Source organism: Suncus etruscus, chromosome 1 (genome assembly GCF_024139225.1).
Source record: "Suncus etruscus isolate mSunEtr1 chromosome 1, mSunEtr1.pri.cur, whole genome shotgun sequence".
Lineage (NCBI taxonomy): Eukaryota > Metazoa > Chordata > Mammalia > Eulipotyphla > Soricidae > Suncus > Suncus etruscus.
The window spans coordinates 191,659,065-191,676,770 of record NC_064848.1 but is presented as its reverse complement, the minus strand read 5'-3'; the positions used below and the strand labels follow the sequence as shown (position 1 = coordinate 191,676,770).

At 39.9% G+C, this 17,706-nt stretch overlaps 1 protein-coding gene across 3 annotated transcripts in view; it reads left to right on the top strand.

Moving 5' to 3' along the window:
* GPATCH8 (G-patch domain containing 8) overlaps window positions 1-17,706 on the top strand; it is an 89,013-nt gene that overhangs the window by 11,787 nt on the left and 59,520 nt on the right. The window contains exons 1-4 of one of the 3 annotated variants that reach the window (XM_049778884.1): window positions 907-922; window positions 1,898-1,932; window positions 10,301-10,318; window positions 12,938-13,010. Coding sequence is in view for 2 of the 3 variants with exons in the window: in XM_049778878.1 (XP_049634835.1) it covers window positions 848-922; window positions 12,938-13,010 (148 nt within the window). In the remaining variant the exon portion in view is untranslated. Of the gene's footprint in view, window positions 1-847; window positions 923-1,897; window positions 1,933-9,621; window positions 10,319-12,937; window positions 13,011-17,706 lie in introns of those variants that run through there. The other 2 variants (XM_049778878.1, XM_049778892.1) reach the window with 2 other exon arrangements.

Genomic DNA, 17,706 nt, shown 5'->3' with positions numbered 1-17,706 from the left:
GACTTGCAGGCTGGTTGTTCCCAGCCACTATCTTCTGGTGGTATCTAGTGTTGCACCATTAGCTTTAGAATATTTTTTTCTTGTTTTCCTCGTCTAAAAACTATGTGCGTCTTATGGTCAGGTGCGTCTTATAGAGTGAAAAACGTGGAAAATGGAACAGATACGGCATCACAGCAATTGAGTACAGTAGGTAGGGTATTTGCCTTGCATGCGATTGATCTGGGTTCGATCCCCAGTAACTCCTATGGTCCCTCAGATACCACTAAGAGTGAATTTTGTATGTAGAGCCAGGAGCAACCCTTGAGCATTACTGGGTGTGACCCTCAAACAAAAAACAAAGAAAATGGAAAAAGTGTCTTAGTACTTGTAATTGGATCCCCAAATGAATATTTTCATTTTTGATGTTCTTAAATAGTGGGGATCCACTCCCTGCAGTTCTTGTGTGTTTGGACGTGGTGGAACTCTGGAGCTGCCAGGGTCACATTCAGTGGTGTTGGTAGGTGGGAGAGCTGTGTGATGTGAAGATTTCACTCAGGGATTCGTATGTGCTTGGCATGAGCACTGTCACTTGGTATCTACTTGGTTTAGGGGTTTCATGGGTTTTTGGGGTTTTTTTTTTTTTTTTTTTTGGTCACACCTGGTGGCACTCAGGTTCCTCCTGGCTCTGTGCTCAAAAATCACTCCTGGCAGGCACTGGGTCCATATGGATTCGAACCACCATCCGTCCTGAATCGGCTTCCTGTAAAGCAAGCGCCCTACAGCTATGCTATCTCACCGGCCCTAGTTCAGTTATTGATAATTTCCACATTTACTACTTTTGAAGAATAACTCATCTTATTTTTTTCAGGGTAATCACTTTGATCAGTATGAAGAAGGACACTTGGAAATTGAACAAGCATCACTTGACAAGCCTATCGAATCGGTAAGATTATCAGTGTTTAATTTTGGGACATAGCGAGTTAGTCAGGTAGTGTTCGCGTGGCCCTTGATGTGAATGAAGTTAAATTTATTGATAACTTAAATTCAGGTTAGAGCCGTTTCCTTGCATGCACTACAGTAGTCCAAGTTTGGGGTATAACCTAATACTTAAGCCGGGAAGCCTAGTACGTGTTGGGATGTCAGTTTAAAAATTTAGAAACAGCCTAGAATTTTGATGGGAAATTTCATTTTGGCCCATTTTGTTTCTTTGTTCAAGATAGCAAGTTAAAGTTTAGTGCTTTTGTTAATTGAAAAAAGGGAGTAAAATGTATTTTGATCCTTTTGAAAAGACTTCACCTTTTCTGGGCAGCACAGTTACACGTGAGATATTCCATGAGACCAGTTAAGGACTCCCATTTTATTTACCAGACTCGGGTGTGACATGGAAATTAGATTTCTATTGCTTAAGAGATGTCTGGTTTTTGTTAAAAATCGTTAACTCTCTTATCACACGGCTAAATTCTAGATGCAAATACAAAGTGGTAAAACAAAAATAGTTTCCCTAACTTAATTTTTTAAAATCACAATTTTATAATCTTCCTTTCATTTCGAGGAGCCAATTTTCAAATGACATTTTGTTTCGTTAAAATGTCTATAAACTTGTCATTGTCAGTATTTAATATTTGTGCTTAAGTGTACATACTCACTAAGGGTATCAATAAGTCATTGGTAAAATGAGTACAGAATAATGTTAAAGAGGGACGTTCAGTCTTTATCGCAAAGACCCTTCCCTGCTTAAGCTGCTTTTTGGAGAAGACAGACACGGTCACTCTAGCCTTTAGTTTTACAAAACTTAACATAGTAAAGGATCAACATATATTTATGTTCCTAACTAGGTTGGTGTTGTGTGTTTGTGTGTGTGTTTAGATGTTTACAGAAATTTACACAACTTGGGGTGTTCGACATTTTTCTTCCACAGCAGTTGGCCCATATTAGCTAAGCAGCCATGATCTGGTTTGTATTGCACGGTCTGCCTTTTTTAATTTCTTCTCTAGGGTTTCTTTCTCCCTACTTCCCCTTCTTATTTCTGTTCTTCTGGTCCAGTGAACACTGCATATAGTACCTTCTGTCTTAATGTGCTGGCATGATGCTAGACTTAGGCATGGCAGTAATTGATGACGCATGTGATAATGCTGCAGAGGGAGAATTCACATTCTTAACCTTCTAAAAGTCCAGTCTTGTTTTGACAGAAACACCAAGCTCATTTTTCTAACTTAAAAACCACTGGGTTTAACCCTCCTTATTATCTTGGGAATTGAGTTATCACAAGGCAGGATTTTACAATAAAACCACTAGGCTAGCTATTTCAGTATTTTAATGCTTGAAAAAAAAATGCCCAATTTAAGTGTTTCTTTGGGTTAAAACAGAGAGCTGTCAGAAGCAAGGACCATAGTTTGTAAGGTGTATTGGTTTGTAGTATTCAATATAAGCTTATATATAATTCTGTGTATAATCTTACCTCAATAATAACATGGAACTTAAACTAAATTTGCATCCTAATTTTTATTATTACTATACTTGATATTTGGGATGTAACATCATCAACAGGGATGTGGCAGCAGTAGTTTACATACTTTGTATGTATGAGACCCTATTTTTGATCCCCCTGGCAATGGTTAATAAAATTTAAATACACCAAGTTAATGAAAACTTAATTTTTTTTTATTTGTTTTTGGGCCACACCCGGCATTGCTCAGGGGTTACTCCTGGCTGTCTGCTCAGAAATAGCTCCTGGCAGGTACGGGGGACCATATGGGACACCGGGATTCGAACCAACCACCTTTGGTCCTGCATCGGCTGCTTGCAAGGCAAACGCCGCTGTGCTATCTCTCTGGGCCCGAAAACTTAATGTTTTTTAAAGGCTTATTTTAGAACTACATATTAAGTTTTCTTTTTTGGGGGGGTCACACCCAGCGGTGCTCAGGGGTTACTCCTGGCTCTGTGCTCAGAAATTCCTCCTGGCAAGCACAGGGGACCATAAGGGATGCCAGGAATTGAACCTAGGTCCATTGAGATTGACCGCGTGCAAGGCAGATATCCTGCCGCTGTGCTGTCACTCCTGCCCCAAGTTTGTTTTTTTTTTTTTAAGAAGAAATAATTTCTTTGTCATGTGAAACGAATACTACTACTTCACATTCTCAAGATGTCTAAATCGTTGTCTAAACAACAACTAAATAGTTGATTACTAACTATAGTGGAATTGATACATGCCTACCTTATTGAAAAGCATTATCTTCTCCACTTAAAATAGCGAATAGTATAGTACTCAGATACTCATTTTTGTAAATAAGTACAAATACAGAGCTACGTATTATACTTCCAGTGAAATTTGCTCTTGAATTAGTAAAATATTTACACTTGCAATGGGCTAGTTTAGGGTAGTGGTAGGAGGAGCTTTATAGCTTATATTTTGTAGCAAATTATTTGGACATAACATTTAAAGTTAAAAAGATTTTTAAAAGAAATTCCTAAACCTGACATCAGAGATAGATATTATTCCCCTCTCTTTAGAAGACACTATCACTTAAGGAATTCCCAACAAAATACATATGTGGTAGTTAAATGACTGGCTGGCTATATTGAGCTATCTTGTTTTAAGGGGGAACTGGTGTTACTTCTTAAACGTAGTCTCTGCTGAACTAAAATCTTTCTCTGCAGCAATATCTAATGAGAGGTGCTGACTGTTTTGCTACAGCATGCAACTCAAGTGGCTGGAAATATGCAGCTTTGGGAGTCTACAGATCATTGCAGGAGCTAAAGGTTTAGTGGTTTTTGTTTTTGTTTTAAACAAAGGTAATCTGCAACAGCTGGTAATCCATGGAAGTGTCTACATAGGTTTGTGCCAAGAATGTGCCTGTTTAAGGGTTATTGTGAGTATAGGATTAAGTCTTTTTATTTTGCAATAGGATTATTTTGTTGCAGTCTTCAAGATGAAAATGAGATGCAAAAATAGGATAATACATTAAATTTTTAGTGAACTTCAGAGGTAGGTGCAGATTAGTTAGGAGATAATACAAATATTTCAATTTAAGTAAGCATGTATTAACACAGTAAAGCATTTGTAAAGTATTTTATAGTTGCTATAAAATTTTATTTTCCTCTTTATTTCAACTAACCAAATAATTTAATGAGATTTCTGATTAAGAAAACACTGTTCTGTGGCCAGAGCCATAGTACTATGGTTAGGATGTTTGCCTTGCACATAGCTAACCCGGTTTTAATCCCTAGCACCACATATGGTCCCCTGAGCACTGCCAGGAATGGTTCCTGAATGCAGAGTCAGGGATAACCCTGAGCACTGTTGGGTGTGGTCCAAAAAACAGCTAAGCAAACAAAAAGAAAACATTCTGGGACCAGAGAGACAGTACAGTATTGCCAGGCAACTTGATTATCTGAATTATAGAAGAGAAATGATAATTATTTACATTATATTTTTATTACAAAAATATTTTTTGGATCTTCAATTTTAATTATTGCTCTTTGAGTGGCTAAAGAGAGAGTACAAAGAGTAGGTAGTACAAAGGGTTGCCTTGCACAAAGCTGACCCAGGTTTGATCCCTGGGATCACATATGATCCCGTAAGTACCACCAGGAAAGATTCCTGCTTAAGTGCAGAGCCAGGAGTAACCCTTCAGTACTGCTAGATGTAGCCACCAAATCAAAAGAAAGAAAAAAAAAAAAAACTGCTTTATGAGATTTTAGGCCCTAAACTTTCTAGTTATGACCTTAACATATTTAAAGATAAAATATTCATCAAGTGAGGGGCCAAAGAGATAGTACAGCAGGTAAGGATCTTACCTGGCATGCAGCCAACCTGAGTTTGATCTCTTGCACCATATATAGTCCTCCCAGCCCCTCCAGGAGCAATCTCTGTGCATAGAGCAAGAGTAGACCCTGAATAGTGCCTAGTGTGGCCACCCCGCCCCCCCTCAAAAAAAAAAAAAAAGGCAAAGAGATCTGATCTAAAGCATATTTTAGTCTAGGATTCTATTTAGTTGTTTAGGTTATATGATCCCTGTAGGAAGTCAAAAAATAAGATTGAAAAATAATTATAAGTGTTAATTGTAGATAGAATCCTACATCACAGGCTTTAAAACATTTTGTGAGTGTTGTAGTTGGAAATACAACTACTCATCAGCTATTCTTTGTTCTACCTGACTCATTAAAATCCTGTCTTTATAGCTCAGGTTGACTGCATTTTAAAAACTAATTTAGTTTCCAAACATCAGTTGCTGATACTTAGTTTACTCTTCTTAAGATTTAGATATGTATGCAAAATTGGGTTTTGTCACGTTGCATATCTGTTCAGATCTGTGGACTCCACTAGTTCCAAACTGTAACTGTTAAGACTGCTGATTTGACACTTTGCAGTGACCAGATGTGTACTGCACTATAAATAATGTGCTTCTTGGAGCTGAATGGTGTAGCATTACTATATGGCTTTTCTCTCTAGTCTTCATTGTGTCATCTGTAGTGAGCTTAGATTTTTGTTTTGGGAATTTTTTCAACTTGTCTGCATGGTAGCATTTGATTTTGCTTCTAGAGACGAATACACAGTCAGCAAAGCTTACAATCCACTCAAGTGACTTAACGTTTTTGTCACTGTTGATTTGTGTTAAATGGTGCAAAATTAAGTGTGGCTGTCAACTGAAAAAAAAATTCAGTGTGGAATTTCATATTAATCTAGTTACTGCCATAATTTTAGTTTTCCTTACATATTTTATTTCCTGGTATAAAAACATGGAATTGGTTCTGAGAGATAACTCAGTTGGCTGAGTACTTGCTTTACATGCAGATGGCCCAGGTTAAAGATTCCTGGTACCATATGTTCCCCCAGCACAGAACCAGGAGTAGACTATTGGGTATGGTCTAAAAGAAGAGAAAGAAAGAAACCTCATACAGTAAAGTAGTTTTTCTTTTTTTTTTAAATTTTGGCACACAGTGATGCTTCAGAAGAGACTGCACTCCGGAATTATTCCTGGCAGTGCTCAGTGCTCAATGCCAGGCACTGAACCTAGGTCAGCTGCATGCAATGCAAGCATCTTACCTGCTACACTATTCCTCTGGCCCCAGCAAATAGATTTTTGTTTGTTTTTTTGGGTTCCCATCTGTCTTTAAATACAGATTGACGTTGCTGTTGTCAAAACGACCATTGTTACCATTGTTGGAATAGATAAAAAGTTTCTGTGAGGGGCCGGGCGGTGGCGCTGGAGGTAAGGTGCCTGCCTTGCCTGCGCTAGCCTAGGACGGACCGCGGTTCTATCCCCCGGCGTCCCATATGGTCCCCCAAGAAGCCAGGAGCAACTTCTGAGCGCATAGCCAGGAGTAACCCCTGAGCGTCACAGGGTGTGACCCAAAAACCAAAAAAAAAAAAAAAAAAAAAGTTTCTGTGAAATTTTACTACTGGATATCTAGGTAATAAATAAAAATGTTAAAGCATAACGCAATTAATGAAGATTTTTGTGTGATGATATATGCTTTAGCATATTGATATTGTTTATAATATTCATTTGTTATTTATTTTTTTTATTTTTGTTTTTTGAGCCACACCCGGTGACGCTCAGGGGCTGCTCCTGGCTATGCACTCAGAAATCGCTCCTGGCTCGGAAGCATATAGGATGCCAGGGATCGAACTGAGGTCCGTCCTGGGTCAGCTGTGTGCAAGGCAAACACCCTTCCGCTGTGCTGTCACTCCGGCCCCAATTTTTTTCTCATTTTTTATTTTTTTATTTTTTTTTGGTTTTTGGGTCACACCCGGCGGTGCTCAGGGGTTTCTCCTGGCTGTCTGCTCAGAAATAGCTCCTGGCAGGCACGGGGGACCATATGGGACACCAGGATTCGACCAACCACCTTAGGTTCTGAATGGGCTGCTTGCAAGGCAAACACCGCTGTGCTATCTCTCTGGGCCCACATTTTTTTTTAAAGATCTTCCCTTTTTTTATTTTTTGGGTTTTGGGGATTGAACCTAGTGCCACATATATACAAAGCATGTAAAACCTCAATGCCTGAAAAATTTTCTCATTTGAAAATTATATGCTGGGACCAGAGTGATAATTCATTGGGTAGGTTGCTGCCTTGTATGCAGCTGACCTGGGTTCAATCCCCTGAACCCCAGATAGTCTCCCAGGCTCACCAGGAGTGGTCACTGAGTACTGCCTTGTGTGGCCAAAAAAATAAAAAAATTTAAAAAAATTAAAAAGAAAATTACATCCTTTGCCACACATATAATAATAGAGTGGACTAAAGGGTAAAATGTAGCGCTTAAATTATTATTGAACTTTAAAATTAGGAAAAAAGGAATTGCCATCTAGGTAATGTAGTTGAAAAAAGTGAATTTTGAGCTATTTCATGATTTACCAGAACTTTATGTTCCAAGAGAGTGCCACACCATTTTATATGTAGAAAAATCTTAGGCAAAGATTAACTGCTTTAGTAATTACTTTCACCTATTTGATTTGTGTGTGTGTATGGATCACACTTAGTGGTGCTGAGGTCTTACCCTGGAGAGCTCTGTGCTCAAGGGTCATTGCTAGCAAGGCTCAGGAAACTGTATAAGGTGCCAGGGATTGAACTCAGGCTGGGTGTGCTCAAGGCAAGCATCTTACCCACTGTACAATTTCTCTAGCCCCTAATAATTATTTTTAAAGTTAACGTTTTTATGTGCACTTAAATTATAAATAGCCTCTATTGTGCCTATCTATATCATGAATCAAAATGGAAAAAAGATCTTAATTTATCTAGGACTCCTCAACAGTCCTTGGGTATTTGGGGGAATCCATGCTGTGCTGGGGATTGAACTCTGTTTCATGCAAATCTAGCCGTTTGAGCTATCTACCCAGCCTCCCTTTGAGCATTTTTTTGTTCTATGAGATTATAAACTCCATATTGTCTGTTTTATTCAAAATAAAAATTTTAGTTGCTTACAGTAAAGTAGTAAGCAATTACTTTTTTTTTTGGTATAAGTGTACGTAGTAAGATACGTTTTTATTTTGGGGGGTGGATTTGGATATGCTCAGGGATTACTCCCAGCTCTGCACTCAGGAATCACTCCTAGAGTGCTTGGGGGAGTCATATGAGATGCTGTGGTCAAGCACAGGTTGGCTGTGTATGCCTGGCATGTGCCCTCCCTGCTGTACTACCTGGCCTCAAGATAGTTTTTATTGAATGAAACTTAGCAAGAATGAGGGAAGAGGAAGTATTAGTTCAAGAGAGAACACACTTCCCCAGAGTGGGGAAAGAGCAAGCAAGATACCAAGGTACATTTCAAAGAGGGGGGGGCACAGTTTGAAGAGCAAGTAAGTAGTTACCTTTTTTTTTTTTTTTTTTGGTTTTTGAGTCACACCTCGCACCGCTCAGGGGTTACTCCTGGCTCTAGGCTAAGAAATCACTCCTGGCAGGCTCTGGTGACCATATGGGATGCCGGGATTCGAACCACCAACCTTCTGCATGCAAGGCGAATGCCTTATTTCCATGCTATCTTTCTGGCCCCTCTTTTTTTAATTTTTGAAGTGTTTTGTTTTAGGGCCACACCCAGAGATGCTCAGGAGTTACTGAGACTCTTTACTCAAGAATTAACTCCTGTCTATGCACAGGAAACCATGTGGGATGGCAGAGATTGAGCTCAGGTTGGCTGCTTGCAAAGCAGCAGTTTCCCTACCTACTGTACTCTCTGGCCCCAGTAATTACTATTTTAGAAATTCTTATTTCCTTCTGTGTCACGATTACCAGTTTGGTAATAAATTATTATTAATTAAATATGGGGGGTGTTGGGCCACACCCGGTGGTGCACAGGAGTTACTACTCCTGGCTCTGCACTCAGAAATCACTCCTGTCAGGCTGAGGGGAGCATATGAAATGCCAGGTATCAAACTGGGTCTGTTGCTTGCAAGGCAAGCGCCTTACACGCTGTGCTATCACTCTGGCCCCATATTAATTATTAAATGACTATGCCATCCTTTATATTCATAGGAATAATTGGCAAAGTTACAGTCCTAAACAGAATATATTACTTTAACAGGTTGGCTTTTTTTTTTTTTTTTTTTTAACCTGAACTTAGCAATGTTCAGGTATCATTCCTGGCCCTGTACCCAGAAATAACTTTTAGCAGTATCCAGGGGACCATATGGAATGTCAGGGACAGAACCCATGTCAGGTGTATGCAAAGCAAGTGCCCTTCCTGCCCTTGGTTGGCTATTTTCTTCTTACTCTTCCACAATGAAAATTTTTATCATCTTAAGGCAGTCTCTTTTCCCCTTTTCATTGTACCTTTCTTGTACCCGTGATTTTTTTTTTTTTTTTTTGTGGCTTTTGGGGTCACACCCGGCAGTGCTCAGGGGTTACTCCTGGCTCCATGCTCAGAAGTTGCTCCTGGCAGGCACAGGGGACCATATGGGATGCCGGGATTCGAACCGATGACCTTCTGCATGAAAGGCAAACGCCTTACCTCCATGCTATCTCTCCGGCCCCGTACCCGTGATTTTTAAGTGTTTTGGAGTTTTTACTAGTGTTTTATAAAACTCTTTTTCTCTAGGAGCATATCAGCCTTTCTACAATAATGGGGCTGCATTTTTCCTTCCAGAGCAGGCAGTCTGAAATGATAGGGAAGATCTAGATTTTCTGTATGAGTCACTCATATATTCTAGGAGGTGGGTGAAGGAAAGAAGTTCTAGAAAATACATCTTTTGTTTTGATGTTTTTTATTAGAATATCAAGGACACAGAATGGCATGTTATTGTAATCTATGATGCTAGAGATAGAGTGCAGGAGGTAAGGCACTTGCCTTCTATGTGGCTGTGGTGGCTGCGACCCTGGTTCAAGTCCTCAGCACCACATTGTTCTCTGAACATTGCAAGGGAGGGCCTGAAGTGCCCCTGTATCCCAATGATATTTTTAATGTAGTTCCGTTTATATGTGGAAATATATTCCCTGCTCATACTTGGGAAAGTATATTAAAACAAAGAATTATTTTCACCTTAATTTTAGAAAAGCAATACTCACTGTCACTTTGAATCAAAAATTAATTTTGAGGTGACAGCCAGCCATCTTGAGTGGTTTTGTAAAAGTGGTGCTAATGTGTATGATTCTGAAATTTTCTTTTTCTCCCTTTCCCCTAACATTTGCTTTTTCTTTCACTGTTGTCAGTCATAACACACTGCTCTTGAATCTCTCAGCTGGTCTTGACTCATGAATTACTTATGCTTTCACTCTTTTTTAATAAATACATTAATTGCAAGTAGTGAATTGAAAACAAGACAAAAGAAATCGACCATTAGTGATTGGACAGTTTCTTACTTTGTGTTACATTTAACTGTTCTTTTGACAGCCCAGTTTTTAAAGCCAGGTTCGTATGGAAATGCTTTCACTCCACTTGCACTGCTTTTGGAAATAGCGTACTGCTTCATCTGTCTGTTTATTTTAGTGCATTCATAATATAACGGTCAGCATAATGTCTCATCTCCACTTATCCAAAGATTGAGTTTTCTTAATTAAAGTAAAGGGGCAACAATTTTTGTCAGCATTGTTTCATATACCAAATCTTTTTTAAGTTTAGTTTTAATATTAGCCTAGTAAAAGATTAAATAGTAGTCAATTTACATCATCTTAGAGTTATGCTGTTATCCTCTTGTCCGTTCTCTAGCTATTTAGGTTGGAAGGATATAAGGATTTTATATACAGGTAAGTATTTTTGCTTAGTAGTAAAAGGCTTTTTTTTTTATTACTGTTTCATTGGTTTATTTGTATTAATACAGTAGTTTCTAAAAATGAGTTGTTTATGATAGCTAGTTGCTAAGTACTAATTAAGAGGATGCTTCTATGGACTATTAAATTGTGAGTAGAAAGCACAGTGGATAGGACATTTGCCTTGAAGGTGGTTGACTCAGATTCAATTCCCAGTGTCCTATATTGTCCCCTGAGCTTGCCAGGAGTAACCCCTGGCCCAAAAGGAAAAAAGTGGGGCCGGTGAGGTGGCGCTAGAGGTAAGGTGTCTGCCTTGCAAGCGCTAGCCAAGGAAGGACTGTGATTCCATCCCCGGTGTCCCATATGTTCCCCCCAAGCAGGGGCAATTTCTGAGCACTTAGCCAGGAGTAACCCCTGAGCATCAAACGGTGTGGCCTGAAAAACAAAACAAAACAAAACAAAAAAAAAAAGGAAAAAAGTGAAGAAGAGCCTATGTGGAGTTTTTGTGATATCTAATAATATGCAAGCTATAACATTTTTATTTAATGAAGCTTGCTTAGAAAGACTTGAGGAGGGGCCGGAGAGATAGCATGGAGGTAAGGCGTTTACCTTGCATGCATAAGGTCATTGGCTTGAATCCCGGCATCCCATATGGTCCCCTGAGCCTGCCAGGAGTGATCTCTGAGCGTAGAGCCAGGAGTAACCCCTGAGCGCTGGCCGGGTGTGACCCAAAAATCAAAAATCAAAAACCAAAAAAAAAAAAACCTGAGGAAAAAAGAAAGAAAAGAAATATGTGTTCAAGGGCCAGAGTGATAGCACAGCCGTAGGGCATTTGCCTTGATCGTTGCTGACCCGGGACAGACCTGGGTTTGATCCCCGGCATCCCATACGGTTCCTTGAGCCTGGTAGGAGCTATTTCTGAGCACAGAGCCAAAAATAACCCCTGAGCACTGCTAGGTGTGGCCTAGAGAGAGAGAGAGAAGGAGAGAACAGCGAGAAGAAAGAGGGAGGGAGGGAGAGAGGGAGGAAGAAACATGTGTTCAAGAGTACAGGCTTCTCCTAAGTGAAAAAATAAACAAAGAGACGTAGATTGAAACAAGCAAGTCAGGTAAATAGGGGTGTAAGGGAGAATGTAGGCTTGAAGAACAAGCTGGCTTTATTTTTTAAAATACATTGATTTCAGGAAATATCAGAGTAATTAATATCAGATTAACACTAATTATGCTATAATATCTATTGAACATCTTGTTACAGTTTTTAAATGTTTTCCTTTGGATGAAACATTTTTATCAGATAATTTTTTTTAATTTTAACTCTGTCTCAGTGCTTCACCGAATTTTTAAACAGCAAAGAATTGGACAGAGGTCTGCAGAGATGTCTAAGATAATTGAACTTTTATACAAAAGCTGGCAGTTAATTGTTGTTTTGTGTCTTTTCATAGATTGTACATTGAACGCCTTTTTCAGTGGGCTCCTAGGAAGATGAGACATTATGTGTATTGGTTTTTTCTTCCCTACCTGCACTAATGGTTCTTTACTGTTAACTTATTGCTAGGCCTGTTCCATTCTAACATTTTAGCATTTTTGTTAGATTACATGTTGAAATGCATCACTCAGTCTGTGCTTGAGCTCATTTTATTTTCTGTTTAATCAGTTTAATTTCTTGTTTTTACTAACCTCACTGTTTTTTCAGTTTAATATTGGCTGCATGCTAGTTAAATATTTTATTACATATATATATATTTTAAACCAATCAAGTCTAGCCTGGATTTTGCTCTGATTGTTTTTGTTTTTGTTTTTTTTTTTTTAGGGGTGGGGGGAACAATCTTACACTTACAACTTAATTTGTATTATGAAAGCCTGACACATAAACAAGATAACACTATGTAGATTTTCTTCTTTAAAAATATCTTTCAGTGTTGTGTAGGTGGTGGGATATGATTGTATAAAAATCTTGATTTTATGTTTTTTAAACTTTATAAATGTATTCTACCCCCTTTCCCCTTTGTTTTTTTTTTTCCTTTTTAAAGTGTTATTTACAATAGTTGCCCAGCACACTATCAGAAAGGGCCCTTCCCTCTCCCCCCATGTTCTTCCCATATTAAATGACAGTGAGCACTTCTTTTGTCCCTAATGTCCCTTTTATTAGACACATTGACCCTATTGCACCTTTTGCATGCATATATGTAGAATTATTGTTCATCACCTGTTTAAATATCACTAGGAAGGGAAGAATATATTATTGGAATATTTTTGGTTTGTCTCTCTGTTCTGTCTGTCAGGATAATATTGGACATCGCTTACTCCAGAAACATGGGTGGAAGCTGGGCCAGGGATTGGGAAAATCTCTTCAGGGTAAGTTATTTTTTACATATACCAAAAAAAAAAAAAAAAAAAAAAGGAAAGAAAAACTGTTTCTGATGAAGATCTTTTGCTTGAATGTTTGTTGTCTTAAAAAAAAAAAACAACCAAAACCCACGAGAACCTCCCTGCTTTCCCCCCTCCCCCCTCCCCTAGAATAGTCTGTTTTTCCTATAACTGCATTTTAAAATCACCCTTAAGCTAATAATTTGCAAGAGTAAGCTGCTGTGTGTCATGAAAACGTAAAACATGTAGCTCAACCTGTTTACATTTTTTCCATGGAGGTGAATGGTGGGTGGTATAAAAGAAGTACGCGGTGTCAGAACATGCTTTTTTTGTATAATTTAAGTGATATATACTGTGATTTCAGTATTATAAAGCGAACCATTTAATGGCAGAACTTAATTTTTGCCTTCTCAAATTCTCCCTGAACTTAGTAATTACCTTATATTTTTCTCTATGGTCAGAATCCATATAGTAATAGATACAAATTAACCTATCTGAAACATAATGGAAGCAGAGGTTTCCTCATGCTTTCTGAGCAAAGAGGACAGTTTTTGGGTTCAGACCAACTCTAGAAAATGAATGTTTAAAATTGCCCTGCTGCATTTATTTTTTCCTTTATACTAATCATTTGCATAAAAAACAATAATACTTCTGCTTCATAGTTTTTCTTTTTTTTTTTCTTTTTTTTTTTTTGGTTTTTGGGCCACACCCGTTTGACGCTCAGGGGTTACTCCTGGCTATGTGCTCAGAAATCGCCCCTGGCTTGGGGGGACCATATGGGACGCCGGGGGATCGAACCGCGGTCCTTCCTTGGCTAGCGCTTGCAAGGCAGACACCTTACCTCCAGCGCCACCTACCCGGCCCCTGCTTCATAGTTTTTCAATATTGGAAACCAGCCAACTCCACTCACCTTAGAGTTTCCTTGTACTTACTAAAAAGCTTCTGTTTTTCCTTTTGAAGATATTAACTTTACTCAGAAGTGGAAATTAACTGTACTTCTGCTTCTGGTGATGGATGGAACTTACTATCTTTTGGTGAAGATTGTGCTTTTGTTGACAAGTTCTTTAAATTTTGAAATTGGATTTCCATTATTTTAATGGAAGAAGATATTTATTTATTTGTTTATTTATTTATTTATTTATTTATTTATTTTTTGGTGTTTGGGTCACACCCGGCGTTACTCAGGGGTTACTCCTGGCTATCTGCTCAGAAATAGCTCCTGTCCCACATGGGACACCGGGATTCGAACCAACCACCTTTGGTCCTGGATCAGCTGCTTGCAAGGCAAATGCCGCTGTGCTATCTCTCCGGGCCCTAGATATATTTCAATTTTAAAATGTTTTTGAATTTTATTGATTGATTGGCTTGGGGGCCATACCCAGCGGTGCTCAGGGGTCACTCCTGGCTCTTACTCAGAAATCACCCCCGGCAGGCTGGGGGACCATATGGCATGCCAGGAATAGAACTGGGTCCTTCCTGGTCGGCCACATGCAAGGCAAACGCCCTGCCGCTGTGCTTTTTTTTTTTTTTTTTTTTTTGGTTTTTGGGCCACACCCGTTTGACGCTCAGGGGTTACTCCTGGCTATGTGCTCAGAAATCGCCCCTGGCTTGGGGGGACCATATGGGACGCCGGGGGATCGAACCGCGGTCCTTCCTTGGCTAGCGCTTGCAAGGCAGACACCTTACCTCCAGCGCCACCTACCCGGCCCTGCCGCTGTGCTTTCTTCCCTGCCCCTATTTCAAGTTTATTATTAGTCTGTTCTTTGGGAGAGTTAGATTTGGTTTGGATTTTGGCTCTGTGCTCAGAAATCGCTCCTGGCAGGTTCGGGGGGACCACTTGGGATGCCAGGAATCGAGCCCAGGTCTGTTCTGGGTTGGCCGTGTGCAAGGCAAACACCCTACTGCTGTGCTGTCACTCCGGCCGGCCCCAAAATTTGTTTTTCTACTTACTCATCTCAATACAGTGAATATTCAACAATTAAGAGCAATTTGCATTTTTTTGTTAGCTGTGCTTAGGACTTACTGGCTCTGCATTCAGAAATCACTCCTGGTTGGCTCAGGAGAATATAGGGGATGCTGGGGATTGAACCTGGATCTGCTGGTACAAAGCAAGCACCTTATCCGCTGTACTCCAGCCCCATCTATTGTTTAGACCCAGGTTTCCTGGCTTATATAACCTACTGCCTTTTCATACAAAACGTTGAATTACACCCAAGGCTGCGACTACCTCCCCATTTCCAGTGATGTATTTATTGACACTTGAAACTTTAGGCCTTGAGTTTTCTAAGTCCAGAAAAGAAATAGGCTTGAAAGAGAATCTTGAAAGAGTTTGTTTGCATAGATAGTGGTTTATTTGCATAGATGTACATGTTTGCTTGAAATAAATGGAAGTAGAAGGTCTAAAGTATGGATTTGATTTTTCTCCATGATCTGAAACATCTCTCTTTTAGAAATACTTGTGGATTATTAATGGTCTCTTCCTTCACAGAAGGAAGTAAATTTTAGGACATTTTTTAATTGCTAGAAAATCTGTTGGATTCGAGACATTTCCTTTGCTGGCATTGAGATGTTCAGATACAGGTTGGAGTCAGCAGACAGTACATGCATGCTTAAGGAGAGAGATAAGGGAATGGAGTGATAGGATAGTGTTTAGGGCACTTGCCTTACATCAGCTGATTTGGTTCCATTCCCAGCATCCCATATGGTACCCTTGGTCTCTAGGAGTGATTCCTGAGTGCAGAATCAGGAGTGACATTTGACTATTTTGCTGGGGTGTGTGTGTGGGTGTGGGAAGGATGGAGTTAAAAGGAAGAAGGGGAAGTGAGGGAGGGAGGAAGGGAGAGAGGAGAGAGGTATTTACTGACATTGGGGGTGACAAGAAATTATTTTAATCTTCAAGAATATTTAAGCATTTTGGTTCTCTTTGTTTCTTCATTTATTCCCCCTTTTCCTTTTGCTACTCTCTGTTAAGACTGGCTACAGTAGGGGAGGTCACACACAATTGCTATATGTTCGCATATTTTATTTGCTCTATTTTCATGCACTCTCTGCACTGGAGGCCACACATCCTATTGGGTTGCTGGGGATCCTAGACACAGACGGCAGTGATAGCATCTTCAGTCATGGGTCCATGCTTGTGGGATAGTACTGGGCATCTGACTTACGATCTCACACTTGCAAAATAGCTGCCCTGCTATCCTTGGGCCCCTAGATTGTTGTTGTTGTTGTTGTTGTTTTTTCTCTCCTGATTTTTAGGCCACACCTGGTGGTGTTCAGGGGCTATTCCTGATTCTAAGTTCAGGAATCACTCCTGGCAGACTTCGGAGACCATCTGGGATGCCAGGGATCAAACCTGGGTCAGCCACATGCAAGGCAAATGCCTTATCTGCTATACTATGCTCTGCCCCCTCTTTAAACATTCTTTAAATAATTTATCTTTAAACTTGAGCTCCTTGAAAAGAGAAGACTCATAAAGTCATTATTTTAAATACAAGGGAAATTCGAAACCCAACTCCAGCAACCCCATAGTCTTCTCCTATTGTTGCAAGAATATACAAGACACAAATATACCATCTCTCTCTCTTTTTTTTCCTTGCTATTTTTTTGGGAATCATACAGAGAGGTAACCTTTGTTTTTGCTTATTTGGGCGCTCTGCACTCGGAAATTAGTTCTGGCAGTGTTTAGAGGGTCATATGGGATGCTGGAGTTTGAACCTGCATCTGCCCTGAGCAAGGCAAGCACCTTATCCTCTATATTATCTCTGATCCCTCAGGTAACTTTTTTTTTTTTTTTTTTTTTGTGGTTTTTGGGTCACACCCGGCAGTGCTCAGGAGTTATTTCTGGCTCCAGGCTCAGAAATTGCTCCTAGCAGGCACAGGGGACCATATGGGGCACCGGGATTCGGGATTCGAATCGATGACCTCCTGCATGAAAGGCAAATGCCTTACCTCCATGCTATCTCTCCGGCCCCCCTCAGGTAACTTTTGACAATAACTTAGCATAGTTATTGAACCTGGGCCTCCTAATGCAAAATACAAGCTTAGCCCACAGAACTGAGTTTTCTCCTGGTCCTTAATTTGGGGAGGGGGACAGGGAGACACCTGCAGGGCTCAGGGATCATTCTGAGCTCAGAAATCATTCCTGGCAGGTTCTGGGAACTATATGGAATGCTGGGGATTGAACCCAAGTTGATTGAGCCAATGCAAACATTCTACCTTCTGTGCTTTTGTTCCATTCCCTATTTTTAAGTGTGTAACTTAATATTGTTGTGCAAACCTCTCCTGTTTGGAATGGCTAAATACAGTGATTTTGTGGTTTGTTTAATTGCTGTGAGTTATAGAGTCAGTCATAACTGTGTTTCACATGCACAACGTCTCAGCACCAGTGCCTTTACTACTGTCCTCTTTCCTCCACCTCTGTCTCCACTTTACCTCCTGCCCCTCAGCCTGCCTCTGTACTAGGGACTTTTTATTTTTTTCCTTTTAGGCTCTGTGGTTTACTGTAGTGTTACTGATAGGGTATCATGCATAGCACTTTACCTTGTGTCTGCAACCTGTTCTCGTCCAGAGTGATCATCTCTATCATTGTCCTAGTGGCCCTTTCCCTGACCTGTCTCCCTCCCCTTACAAGTGGCAAGATGTCTACTAAGAAACATTTCTCCTGCTCTTCCTTTCTATTTAGTCT